Source organism: Lontra canadensis, unplaced genomic scaffold, assembly GCF_010015895.1.
Source record: "Lontra canadensis isolate GAN:19392208 unplaced genomic scaffold, GSC_riverotter_1.0 scaffold15, whole genome shotgun sequence".
Taxonomy (NCBI): Eukaryota; Metazoa; Chordata; class Mammalia; order Carnivora; family Mustelidae; genus Lontra; species Lontra canadensis.
The window spans coordinates 38,107-50,856 of NW_022631009.1; the positions used below are offsets into that span (position 1 = coordinate 38,107).

The following is a 12,750-nucleotide window of genomic DNA, read 5'->3' on the forward strand; positions in this document are numbered from 1 at the left end:
GCAAACACAAAAACCCTAAAAAAGGACTAAATGTCCAGTCACAGGGAACACTTAAGTAGGTAGTGGAAATATTCATATACACTAACTATATACTCTTTGACCTAACAATTTTACCTCTAGGAACCCATCCTACAGAAAAAAAATGGCCATACACATGTAAAGGTCTATATATACATATACATATACAGGCACCCCTATGTATTATTTTTTTAAAAGCTATGTGTGGGGGCACCTGGGTGGCTCAGTGGGTTAAGCCTCTGCCTTCGGCTTAGGTCATGATTGATTCCAGGGTCCTGGGATCGAGCCCTCCATCGGGCTCCCTGCTTGGTGGGGAGCCTGCTTCCCCCTCTCTGCCTACTTCTGATCTCTGTCAAATAAATGAATAAAATCTTTAAAAAATAAATAAAAACAGAAGGAAATTGTTTAAAAAAATAAATAAAAATAAAAACTTTAAAAAGCTATGTGTGTATAAAGACACCCGTGCATTCCAAAGTACACACGCATGCATATGAATACAAAGGAAAAGCTGTGCAAGGATATCCTCCAAAGTATTAACCAAGGGGATTGCTTGGGCTAGCCTGGAATGTGAAAGAACTTTAAAATGTTGTTGTTAAATCGGCCAACCCCCATCTGTAGCCATTAAGGAGGAAAGATGAAGACAACTTCTCCTGTGCAGCTCGGTGGTAAGGCATCACTGAGCCCCCGACGCTGGGCACAGCCCAGCACCAGCTACCGGCTGGAAGGGCCGGTGGGGGCAGGGGGTTATTTATGAAGGCGCCTCCCAGAGAACAGGACTGGGAGATGAAAGGCTCAATCACATGAGTGTGCCATTAGTACCACCACCTTCTATTTCCAGGACTTCAGGGCTTACAGAGCACTTTCTCGGACGTTGTTCATCGACCCTATGATGAGGGGAAGGTGATTAATTAAGACTGGAAATGCTCTGCCATCAAAGCCAAAAGAGCCTGCACTGGTTCCAATGCTGTCTTTATAGGGCAGCAACAGCCTCAGAAATGGATGCTTACGCCCTGCACTCCCCTTAATGCACGCTACCCTCCAGATAAATAATGGACGAGCGGCCCCCCTTCCACTGGCTGTGTCCGTACTAGTCCTGTCCTTCCGAAGCAAGCTTTCCTCCTCTCTCCCCACTGCCATCCCCTGCGGGCTGGCTCTCTCTCCAGGAGCATCCCACTTCCTACCACGGCCAGTCCCTGCCTTATCCAAAATCTGTTTCCGCTTGACATCCTCTACTCCTATTCCAGTGGCTTTGAAGTGCACACTCTCTATTGTTTGTGAGAAACTGTGTAACTGAAATAAAGATGCAAAGATGAGAAAGGAAAGTCCTGACCCTCCAGGAGCTCGAGGAGCAGAAAGGGGGAAACTGTCAAACGCAGTGGGACCGTGGCAAAGAGCAGGAGGCTTCAGGTGAGGGCCCTCAGGTCAAACCTCCAGCCCACCCCTTCCAGCCTGAGCTTCCTCTTTTATAAACCGGAGATAAGCATAGTGTTGGTTACCACAGACTGTTGCTGGGACCATTAAGGAAAGGGAAAGCAGGCCTCAACTCCAAGTGGCCTTAATAGCACAGATGGGTAGTCAAGGAATACAGACCCAGAAGCAGCCTCACTCTCGGGAGTGGGGTTCAGAATCTACCAAGCTGGGCTGGGGGAGGGAAACCCACCTAGAAGGCGATCAGCTTCTTGGGACTGGGTGTCTCTCTCCACTCAGGGTACCATTTCCTATAACAGGACAGCAGCAAGGCAAAGATACATTTGCCGGCAGGTATGGGAGGCCTTACCATAACAGGAGTTATTCTGGGCTGCCATGAGACGCTGTGTAAGAGGGACATAACCACAGGTCCTTTCCCTGCAAGTTTCTCTAAACCAAGAAGACAGACCATGACTCAAAGTCAGCTGAGTGGCTCGGCCACGGGGATGTCTTCCAGGGCACGTGGACAGTCTGCAACAATGGTTATGTAGCTATTGTTGCTAAGAAGAAAGGCTTGAGCACCAGAACCGGACACAGTACCGGGTACCAGGACAATGTCTCTCACACGTTATCTCACTTAAGACTCGAAATACCAGGTGCACCTGGGTGGCTCAGTGGGTTAAAGCCTCTGCCTTTGGCTCAGGTCATGATCCCAGGGTCCTGGGGTCAAGCCCCAAATTGGGGGGGGTCTCTACTCAACAGGGAGCCTGCTTCCCCCTCTCTCTCCGCCTGCCTCTGCCTACTTGTGATCTCTGTCCATCAAATAAATAAATAAAATCTTAAAAAATAAAAAATTTTAAAAAAGACTCGCAACACTACTGGCCAGAGGAGGACACTGAAGAAAGAAGGTAAATAACATGTCCAGTTCATAGGGCCACCACTGGGACTTAACCCCAAAACTGGATTTGGGCTTTAATATTAGCACAACAAAACACCTGCTGGTAAAGGAAGCAAGAACGTGTGCTCTGTGAGACCAGGGATTTTAGTCTATATAAATATAGGTTAAATAAATGAATGAAACCAATTCAAATGATAACTTATTTTAAATAAGTTTCAGAAATAAGATGCTTGCTACATTATCACAAATGGAGTTTTCATTTACTTTATCTTCATGTTATTAGCATAAACAATTCTTCAGAGGGACAGGTTAAGGCGACATATAGATGTGTACTGGAAAGGATCAGCTAGATAACTTTGAGCTTCTCACTCTGTCTTCTGGGCTTGTTTTTTTGTTTTGTTTTGTTTTTTAAGATTTTATTTATTTATTTATTTGACAGAGATCACAGGTAGGCAGAGAGGCAGGCAGAGAGAGAAAGGGGGAAGCAGGCTCCCTGCTGAGCAGAGAGCCCGATGCGGGGCTCAATCCCAGGACCCTAAGATCATGACCTGAGCCAAAGGCAGAGGCTTAACCCACTGAGCCACCCAGGCCCCCATGGGCTTGTTTCTTCACCTAAAAAACAGGAAAGCTGGAGTAGATCTGGGTTTTTCAAATGTTAGTCATGGTGACTCAGGAGTCTGCAAAGAACACTAACTCCTGAACCCTTCTCTATATCAACTAAGTCAGAAACCTATACTTTTAACATGATATCCAGATAATCGAATGTGCAGCTGGACCAGATATGGCCAAAGTTCCTTCCAGTAGGTTATATGGGTAACAGCCTAGATCACAAACACATCTGCCACATCAGCTATTTAAAATATTTCCTAAATGGGGTGCCTGGCTGGATCAGTCTGTAGAGCATGTAACTCTTGATTCTGGGTCGTGAGTTCAAGACCCACATTGGGCATAGAGCTCACTAAAAGAAAAAAAAATAATAATTAAAAAAATAAAGTCTTTCCTAGAATAATAAAATTAAATAAAAACATATCTGTAAGTACTACCTTAGATAAAATAAAATCTATTCCCAAGAGGTCAATTATCAATAATTATCACAGCCTTTCTCTACTGCGCCATCATTTCTGCTTTACCGAAACACAGAGACTGCTTGGGAATTACTAACTAACGCACCAGAAGTTCTCTGTATTGCTCATCTTACCCAGATCACAGGTCCATCTCCAGGTCTTGCCTGTTGTTTCCAGATAGGTATCTACAAAATACAATCAATTTCATAAGTCAAGACTTCAGTTACACCACTACTAAATTCTTTAAAGTAATAGGTAAATATAAAATATTTCTAAGCAACCAACTATCAAGGTGAATGAAGAAGAAATCTAAATCCTTCCAAGTATTCGTAACAATGAAAATGCAAAAATTAATTATCTGATGTTCTTTGGAGAGTAGAAAGAGACCTCAAAAGGGAATCAGAAGGCCTGGCAGGTTCAAGTCTTGCTTTCCCACATTATTCGTGGGACCTCCCTGAGCCTCTATTTCCTCATCTATAAAATGGAGATAGTTGTCTGAACCCTGCCTACTTTACTGTGTTTCCATTAGCATCAAATGAGATGATGTGTACAAAAGTGCTTCACAGGGGGGTACCAGGATGGTTCCTTTGGTAGGCATGTGTAATTCTTGATCTCAGGGTTGTGAGTTCAAGCCCCGCAATGAGTGTAAGGATTACTTAAAAATATAAATCTTTAAATATTTTTAAGTGCTTTATAAAATATTAAGGGCTTACTTTTTCTAAGGGCTTGCTTTTTTAATACTTCATGTCAGTTTACCATAATTCTATTTAAACTTCAGAGACAAAAACATCTTTACTTCAAACCTGAAAGAATGTGGCTCTAGCCTAAGCAATTTAAAAAGCTCTAACTTCATACCTAAAGAGAAGGGACTTAATTTGTGCAGACCATCATCTATTTCTTGACCTGCAAATAAGGGACTAAACTTTTCTAACTCAACCATGCCCTGAAAGGGGTAAAAAAAAAAAAAAAAAAAAAAAAATCTCATTCAGAAATAAATTTTAAAATGTTCCTGTATTTTATAAAGCACATTTTGGGGCAGTGTGACCCATACTATATTTAGTTCCTATTGTCACCCTAAATCTCTTGTTTTCTTTCTACAATCACTCACCACTTACCATCTTCCTCTCATTAGATATGAAGACAGCATAACACTCTTCTAAAGGATACTGGTCATGATTTTTGATGTATTCACAGAGCTTCCAAATATTTTCTTCACTGAAATAGAATAACAGTTTAATCAATACAATTAAGCAATGGGTCTTTCAAACTTAAACAGAAGACTGACGAAGACATAAAAAAGTTGGAAGAGACTTTAAACACCACCTCATGCAATAACTGATGGATGTATGACCCTCCTCTAAAACATCCCCCAACAAGGTGTGACCCAATTTATACCGTGTGCCAACCTTTCTCCAGAGTGCTCGCTACCTGCCCCAGCAGTGCTCGCAAAGGGAGGCATTTTATAGCTGATAATATGCTACATCAATACTCCACAAGCTTTGGATCCAGGGACTTGAGATACAGCTGGAATTCCAACTCAGCCACTTATGAGGTAAGAAGCTTTGAACATCTTGAAGTGCGTATCTGCTTTTCTCATATGTAAAATGGATATAATCATACCATATTATAAAAACTTGATAAATCTTAGTTAATATCGGTTCACTGCTCCCCTTAGCAAAGGGGCAAGATGAGTGTGTTGGGGAGGAGGGCTTCTGGCTGGAAAGGACCGGGGCACAGTTACATGATATGCCAAGGAATTCTTTCGGAGGAAGACTCTGTGAGTAGGATTCCCTGCATCCCTCTGATACAAGAGGTCCTGATTTTTAGGAAGTCCTTTCTCAGACTGAACTGAAATCCATCTTCCTATACTTCTGCCCCAGATCAATCTCCTTTCCTCTATGACAGGCCTTTAGATATGTAAAGCAGTAGACAGAACCACCTAAGTAAAGCAATGCCCAGTGCATCAAACCCAGCCACGCTGGAGGCCACAGGCACACTCCCACACAGGCACAGTCATTGCTGGCAGCGAATATTCACAGCTCAGCCTCGGGATTCTTATCTTTTTCTGATGAGCCACCACTGAACCTTCGTTCAAAATGAGCCGCAGCAACACTCTGAGGCTCATACTCGACTCAATCTGCCAAAGCCTAACTTCCAAACATCTAAACCACGTTACCTGAAGATGAAGTAAGGTGCATCTGGCACTAAGAACTACCACCAGTTTATGGAGACACACTTTCAATGCAGGGTTTTGACCTTGTCTACCTGCCTAAATGTTTCATATGAGTACACTTAAAGTACAAAGTGAAGTATATTTTTTTCCTGTGATCTCTAAAATGCCTAAGAAATCTTACAGAAAAAGTAGCGGTAGAGGTACTAACAGAAGACTGCGACTGACTACTTCCATCGGATATGCAGTAGGGAGTAACAAAAAGGAACTGTTTCATTATGATATAAAATATGTGTTAGCTAAATTTTTTTTAAACCTAGATGTTCTTTTTTTTAAAAGATTTATTTATTTGAGAGAGAGAGAGAGCACAAGCAGGGAAAGCTGCAGGCAAAGAGAGAGGGAGAAGCAGGCTGGATGCAGGGCTAGATTCCAGGACCTGGAGATCATGACCTGAGCCGAAGGCAGACACTTAACTGACTGAGTCACTCAGGCGCCCCAAAATCTGGATGTTCTAAGACCAAGTTATCAGAAGACACTTGTCTGTCCAGCCTGTAGACATTCTGGAGTTGATCACAGACATCTTCAAGAGCCTGTGATATAAAAGCACTATGCTAAGTGCTTGAAGGATGTAATGATAAATGAGCACTCACAGACAATGAGAGGAGACACATAGATCCATAAATACAAGCATCATAGAAGGTCATAAAAGATGCATAGAAGAGAGAGTCATTAATTTTGAGAGACATGGGAAGATAGAGGAGGTAGAGGTCAGTGGTTTCTCCTGGTTTGTTCCCACTCCCCCAGTCCCAAGGATGAGCAAAGAGTTAACAAGAACAGTCTGAGAATCCGTGTGTACCACAAGTACTGTGGCAAGCTGAATACATATGTGAATGGACAAAGTTTGTCTATTATTTTTCAAGTGTGTATGAATGTTACAAAGAGAAAAAAAAATTTAAATATAGGAGTTACTGAATCTGTAGTCCTTTATCAATTTTTTTTCAAGAGTACAATTAATATCATGTAGAAGGATCTCAAGAAACATTTGATGTTTTAAAAAGGGAGCCTTGGGGCTCCGGGGTGACTAGTTAAGCATGCAACTCTTGATCCCAGCGTAGGTCTTGATCTCAGGATCCAGAGTTCAAGCCCTATGCTGGGCTCCATGCCTAAAAAGAAGATAAGGGGTTTATTCTTAGAAATGCAGGGAGTTACTGCTGGGAATAAAAAGAACCCAGATTTGGTGTGAGTTCTAGAACCTCTTTAAAATGAGGGTGGGGGTAGATTATAATAATTATGTTCCAACCTACTGGTTGATTATTTTGTAGCAGAAAGACTAACAAAGCAGCATTCAGGTCAAGATTGTGCAAGGGTTCCTGCTGATGGGCTGAGGTCAGAGAAGCATGCAGAAGGGAAGGATCCCTGACACACAGCGGGTGCTCAACCAACATCAGAAGAGTACAAAACAATTACAACAGAATCAGACGTGCCCTGCAAACCACCTATGCCACACAGAAATACTGGTTACTGCTATTATCATTCAGCTGGTTCTGAACAGGTAACAACTGACAGAAGCTGAAAGCAGCAGACAGGAGGCATTTATTTCACATCATATGAAGCTATGAGGGCAAGCACAGTAAGGTGTGCCTGCCTGATAGGTTAGGACAGGGCAGAATACTGGTTCTCAACTAAAGGCGACTTTGTCCCCCAGGGAACATTTGGCGCTATCTGGTGACATTTTTGGTTGTCACAAATTGGGTGAGGATGCTACAGGCATCTAGTTGAGTAGGGGGCAGGGATGCCGCTACATTCCCTACAATACCCGGGAGACCCCCCACCACATTAGCATGCTTAAAATGTCAATAAAGATCTACAGCTGAGAAACCCTGGGTTACAGCGTAGAAGGCAGGTTCGAAATGAGACTGGAAAAACACACGGTGACCAGATCTGAAATGACTTGCTATGCTCAGGAGACAGACTTTATGGTCTACGACTGTATTCCTGACTCCTTGACTACATTCTTGAAAGTGTGATCAATGGACGAGCCTAAGACTCCTCCACGGTACCATCCACACCTCCAGACTCTCTGGAGTGGAACCCTAAGATCTGCTGGCTGTATAAGCCCCCAGGTGATTCTAAGGCTCATCAGAATTTAGAACAGCTTTCAACAGTGTGAAGCCAGCTAAGGTTCAGGACCCAAGGGGATAGGAGAGACCGGGGCAGAGGCATCTAAGGAAGGACTAGAACAGGCCCCTGCCAGCCAAGGAGGGCCTGGCCCATGGCTGAAGGAACTTAAAGGAGACCATCTATTGAAGAGACGTCCATTCTCTACCATTCTTCCACCAGATGACTGCACTCTAGCTATACCAGCAACCTTGTTCCTGGAACTCCTGCACGCTTCCTTCTGAGTCTTTGCACCACTGCTCCCCTATCTAGAATGATTTTCCTCCAACATCCACAAAGCTCCCACCCTTTTTTTCTTCAGATCTCTGCGCAAATACCACTTTATCAACAATGCCTTCCTTAAATATCCATGATGAAATAGTGAGTCACCATCCTTTACCTTGCTTTATTTTCTCATAGTACTTAACACCAAACATGGTTTACTTGGTTTTGCCTGCTTTCCCTGAACCAAAACATATGAACCATGAGATCTTACTAGGAAATTTGTCTACCCTGCCCTATATCCCAAAATCCCTACAGCTGTGCATCACAGTCCAAGTGCCTCATAAACATTTATCTAATGAATAAATAAATAAACAAAACAATGAATGGACACTATAGACGAGAACTAAAGGAATTTAGGTGAGAGGTAAGGCAGAAATAAAGGGTAATCATTAAGAACATAGACTCCTGCATTATGGAAGTTCCATAGTGCATCACCTCTTGCTAGGTGTTTGATCTTGGGACACAGCCTCTCCCTGGTTCCCTCTTTTCATTAGAAAAATGAGGTTAATGATAGAACCTATCTCCCAGTCATGGATGAAACACTGACCTGTAGTCAGTCAGAGCTGAACAAATGTTAACTTCTTGGTGACACTGGTTTGATGACCAGCTAAAGGAGGAAAAGGTAGTTTTAGACGGGCCTGATGTTTCTTTTGCAACGGGAGGTTGGGGAAGAAGTCATTACTCAGGTGTGGGAGTGAAAAAGACTAAGGTAGGAGGGGTGATTCAGCCACACAGGTGGCCTGCTACAGGAGTAGAGTGTGTGGACTCCAGAGTCAACTCTACAAGTAAATCCCCATTTCTTCATTCACAAGATATGTGGCCTGAGGCAAATTAGTTGCACCCCTCTGTGCTTCAGTGTTCTCATCTTTAAAAACGGGGATAACAAAAGTACCTACCTGGTAGGGTTACTGTGGGGCTCAAATGAATTAGCTTACACGAGAGAATCAGAACAATGTTTGGCATACAGCAAGTTCTACGTAAATGTAATGGGTATGATAATAACAACATGGTGGTTCAGATCATGGTTTCTGGTACCAGAAGGCCTGAACTGGATTCCTGGTCGCTGTTAGCTGATGACCTTGGGAAAGTTACTGCAAAATCTCCGTTCCTCCATTCTCTTCCAAAATTAAAACGACCTTCCCACCAGTGTGAAACCACAAAGGCTTCAGCAAAGTAATCTGCAAAGCTTCACCGCGTTCCACCCTCTGCCTCCCCTTCCTGGCCCCCAAGCACTGAGATCTGCTGAGAAATGTCCAAGCGAAAAACGCTGGGCATCAGTAATGCAGCACCGACCCTACCATTCGTGGGAATTCCGCACCTCCCCCTTCTCCAAATGCCTACACTCCACTCCAGAGACCAGGCCTGCCATTCCCGCTCCCTCATCCCCCAAGCGGGAAAACCCGCCAGTCGAGGCCCAAAGCGCCCCCAGGGAGGGGCCGAGAGGAGGCGGGGCCCGGCAGCGACGCTAAGACCTAGTGCGCCAGGGAGATGCGGGGGGCTGCACCCGCGCCCCCTCACCAGTAGCAGCTGTTGTAGACACAGGCGTCCCGCGGGGGGCTGGCCGGCTGGTAGCGGGCGGCTGCAGCGGCGGGCACATCCCCCTCCATGGCGGGCTCGCTTGGGCCAGGGCAGGGGCCTGAGGCGAAGCGACTGGACCAGTCCCGCGGGCAAGCTTCGGGGGAGGAGCCGGCGCTCGGCGGGCGGCACAGATCCTCGGGGCGGAGCCCGGGGCAGCTGGTGCAGTTCCCGGGTGGTGAAGCCAAGGACGGGGTAGGCGGAGTCTGGGGGGAGCGAGCGACGCAGGTTCCGGGCGCGCAGAGCCCGGCGGGGGAGGCGCAAGTTCCGGGTGGATGGAGCCAAAGGCTGCGCGGGTTTTGCAGATTCCGGTGGGCGGAGCCGGGGCGGGAAGCGCGGAGCCTGTTCCGGGAGGGTGGAGCCAGGGCGAAGTGGGCGGATCCCGGGGGTGGGGGGGTAGCGGTGAGCCTTGAGTACTCCCAGTGGGCGGAGCCTGGGACAGGGAGCTTGAATGATTCCGGGTAGGCGGGGCCCGGACAGGTGGGTGGAGCCAGTACGGGGCCGTGCCCCGGAGCTCGGGTGTGCTGGGGCGGGGCCCGGGCATGCTCAGGGTGGCCGTGACAGCGTGGATGGGGTCAGAGTGCGGAGGTCAGAGGTCGCCCACAGGGGGCTTGAAGGAGGCTTGGGAGCGCTTGGGGTTGGTAGACCGCTCGACCCTGAACGGCGCTTCGGTAGTCTCCCGGAGGGAGGCGCCTGAGACCCTCTTCAAAGCCGGGCTAGGGGTTGCTGGCTGTGGAGGACCCAGACGGGACGCGGAAGACTCGACTTGTGCAAGTGAAATGAGAGACTCTTGTATGTGAAAAACGAAGCTTTTAGCAGTTTTATCCTCGAGCCCGCGGGAACCCAGGGGGAAAGGGGGCATGGGGCGGTTTTAGAGAGGGATAGCAACCCCAAATCTCACCGTGTTGTAACATGTCTTATAGATTTGTGTGTGTCGACTCAGAAAGATAGAGTGATTCCTTGGTAGAGTAAGTTTTTAAAAGTTCAAGAAGAATCCGCAAGGCATCCATTTTGTGTTAGTCATGTATTTATTTGCCAGCAGTCTGGAAGGAAGGAACCAAATAATTAAAACTTTATCTCTGACGAATGAATGGTATGAAGGACTTTCACTTCATACTTATTAGCCTTCTGAACTGCTTTATATTTGTAATGAACATACATAACTGATCAGGGTACTTCCCATTATAAAAACTGAAATTCTTAGTTGGTTTATAGGCCATCTGCAATCCGGGGTTTGAAAGCACCTCTTCAAATCCTAAAGACTTCAAGCATAAGTCCTTGTGTCGTCAATGCATTATCAATTCTTGCCTCTCAGCTCTGACACACACTTCAATATAGGCTCTGTGATAAATAACAGAAATCCTTTATGCATTTCTCCTTCAAAGTGGGCACCAAATTAAGCTTTCTCAGTAAACTGTGCTGGAAGAAGAAGCTTCCTGCAATTTCTGGGCAGTGCAAAAGTTGGGAGTGTGGTCCTGAGAACAGCCATTGGGGTCTGCCCCAGTCACAGGCTCAAACCCGATTCCTCTGTGACCGCACAGTTTTGGTTTGGCAATAAGCTTCCTGCAGCCCTCGTAACCCAGAAACCAGAGTCCTGTGAGGCCGGCAGGCAGCCACCTGCCCACACTTCTTTGACAGGACCTTCAATGGCCTGTGCACAGTTATCTGTGGCCCCCAGAGTCATACACTGAGCAGTCATTCCCTCACCAAGCCTCCCCTTCCTCTCTCAACCCCACCATTCCCGTCTAGGCATTCTGAGAGCCTTCTACTCCAGCTGGCTCCCAGGCTCCTAAGGCATCCCCATGCCACTGTTGGTGATTGCTCTCCTTTGCCCCCTTCTCTACCTTGCTAAAGGGAAGTAGAATGCCAAGAATTAACTCCAGTAGGGGTGCCTGCATGGCCCACTTGGTTGGGCAACTGCCTTCCACTCAGGTCATGATCTTGGAGTCACAGGATCAAGTCCTGCATCAGGCTCCCCGCTTAGTGGAGAGTTTGCTTCTCCCTCTGACCTCTCTCCTCTCATGCTCTCTCTTTTTTTTTTTTTTTAAGATTTTATTTATTTATTTGACAGAGATCACAAGTAGGCAGAGAGGCAGGCAGGGGGGTGGGGGAAGCAGGCTCCCCACTGAGCAGAGCCCGATGTAGGGCTCAATCCCAGGACCCTGAGATCGTGACCTGAGGGGAAGGCAGAGGCTTGACCCACTGAGCCACCCAGGTGCCCCTCTCGTGCTCTCTTCATCTCATTCTCTCTCTCAAGTAAAATCTTTAAAAAAAAATTAACTCTGATAAAAGTATAACCAAAGAAATAAGGAAACTCTATATGGTACCTAGGGCTAAGGACAAGTACTCAAGGACAAATTTGAAAGTTTGCACCCGCTTGGAGTAGGCATGGGTTGCCTACCTGATTTCAGAGTTCACTGGTTTACCTAGTCTGGAGGTGTTCTGAAGTTGCTGGGCAAACAACAGAGATGGGGGTGGAGAAGAGCCAGCAATCTCTGCCATAACATACTTTCTTTATGCTTCAAACTTTCTCATAAGTAGGAATTTTTTAACAAAAAAAAATATTGTGTTTTTATATGCATGTGATTTCATAGTAGAGACTATAAAAAGGTATATGGTTTCAGAAGAATAAAGTTCTAATGCTTAGAAACAGATTCTGACCTATAAACTCCAAAGAGCTGGTTGAAGAAGAAATAAGAGTACACTCAAAGAACCCCAATCCCAGTGAAATCAGGATGTTAAAGGGTTGGGGTTTATAGAAAGGTCACAGAACAAAGGAAAGTATAAGAGGACCACAGATGTGAAAGGGGAGATCAAGAAGTAGGCAGCACATAATACACTGAGGTTTAACCACAAAAGGGTTGTTTTTTTTTTTTAATTGGGGGAAGAGGTATTTTTAACGCTCAATATTAAAAGCCAGAAGGAAAAAGAAAAAATAATCCTGTCGCTTGGGACCAGCTGATATGTCGTAAGGGACCATATAACTGAAAGAAACAAATGCCCAATGTCTATTTTGATGGTGTTTTCTCTTTTCTCTATCAAAGAAAATGATCCTCAGGCTGTAAAGAATAAGGGAAACAGCAGTGAGAGCAAATTAAAGCCAAGATAGGTGCAGCAGAAGAAAGCACCAATTTGCCTTAAACGGGTTAAAAATCTTCAGGCCCAGATGAGTTCTA

General features: G+C 45.5%; 1 protein-coding gene across 4 annotated transcripts in view; it reads right to left on the reverse strand.

Annotated features, from left to right (window-relative positions):
• NTAQ1 (N-terminal glutamine amidase 1) overlaps window positions 1–9,774 on the reverse strand; it is a 28,094-nt gene extending 18,320 nt beyond the window's left edge. For 2 of the 4 annotated variants that reach the window (XM_032858386.1, XM_032858385.1), the window contains exons 1-3: window positions 9,518–9,771; window positions 4,503–4,602; window positions 3,522–3,572 (exon numbers count right to left, since the gene is read on the reverse strand). In XM_032858386.1, coding sequence (XP_032714277.1) covers window positions 3,522–3,572; window positions 4,503–4,602; window positions 9,518–9,606 — 240 coding nt within the window. In that variant the 5' untranslated portion in view covers window positions 9,607–9,771. Of the gene's footprint in view, window positions 1–3,521; window positions 3,573–4,502; window positions 4,603–9,517 lie in introns of all 4 variants that reach the window. The other 2 variants (XM_032858384.1, XM_032858383.1) reach the window with 2 other exon arrangements.
• Between the last annotated feature and the right edge of the window lie 2,976 nt (window positions 9,775–12,750).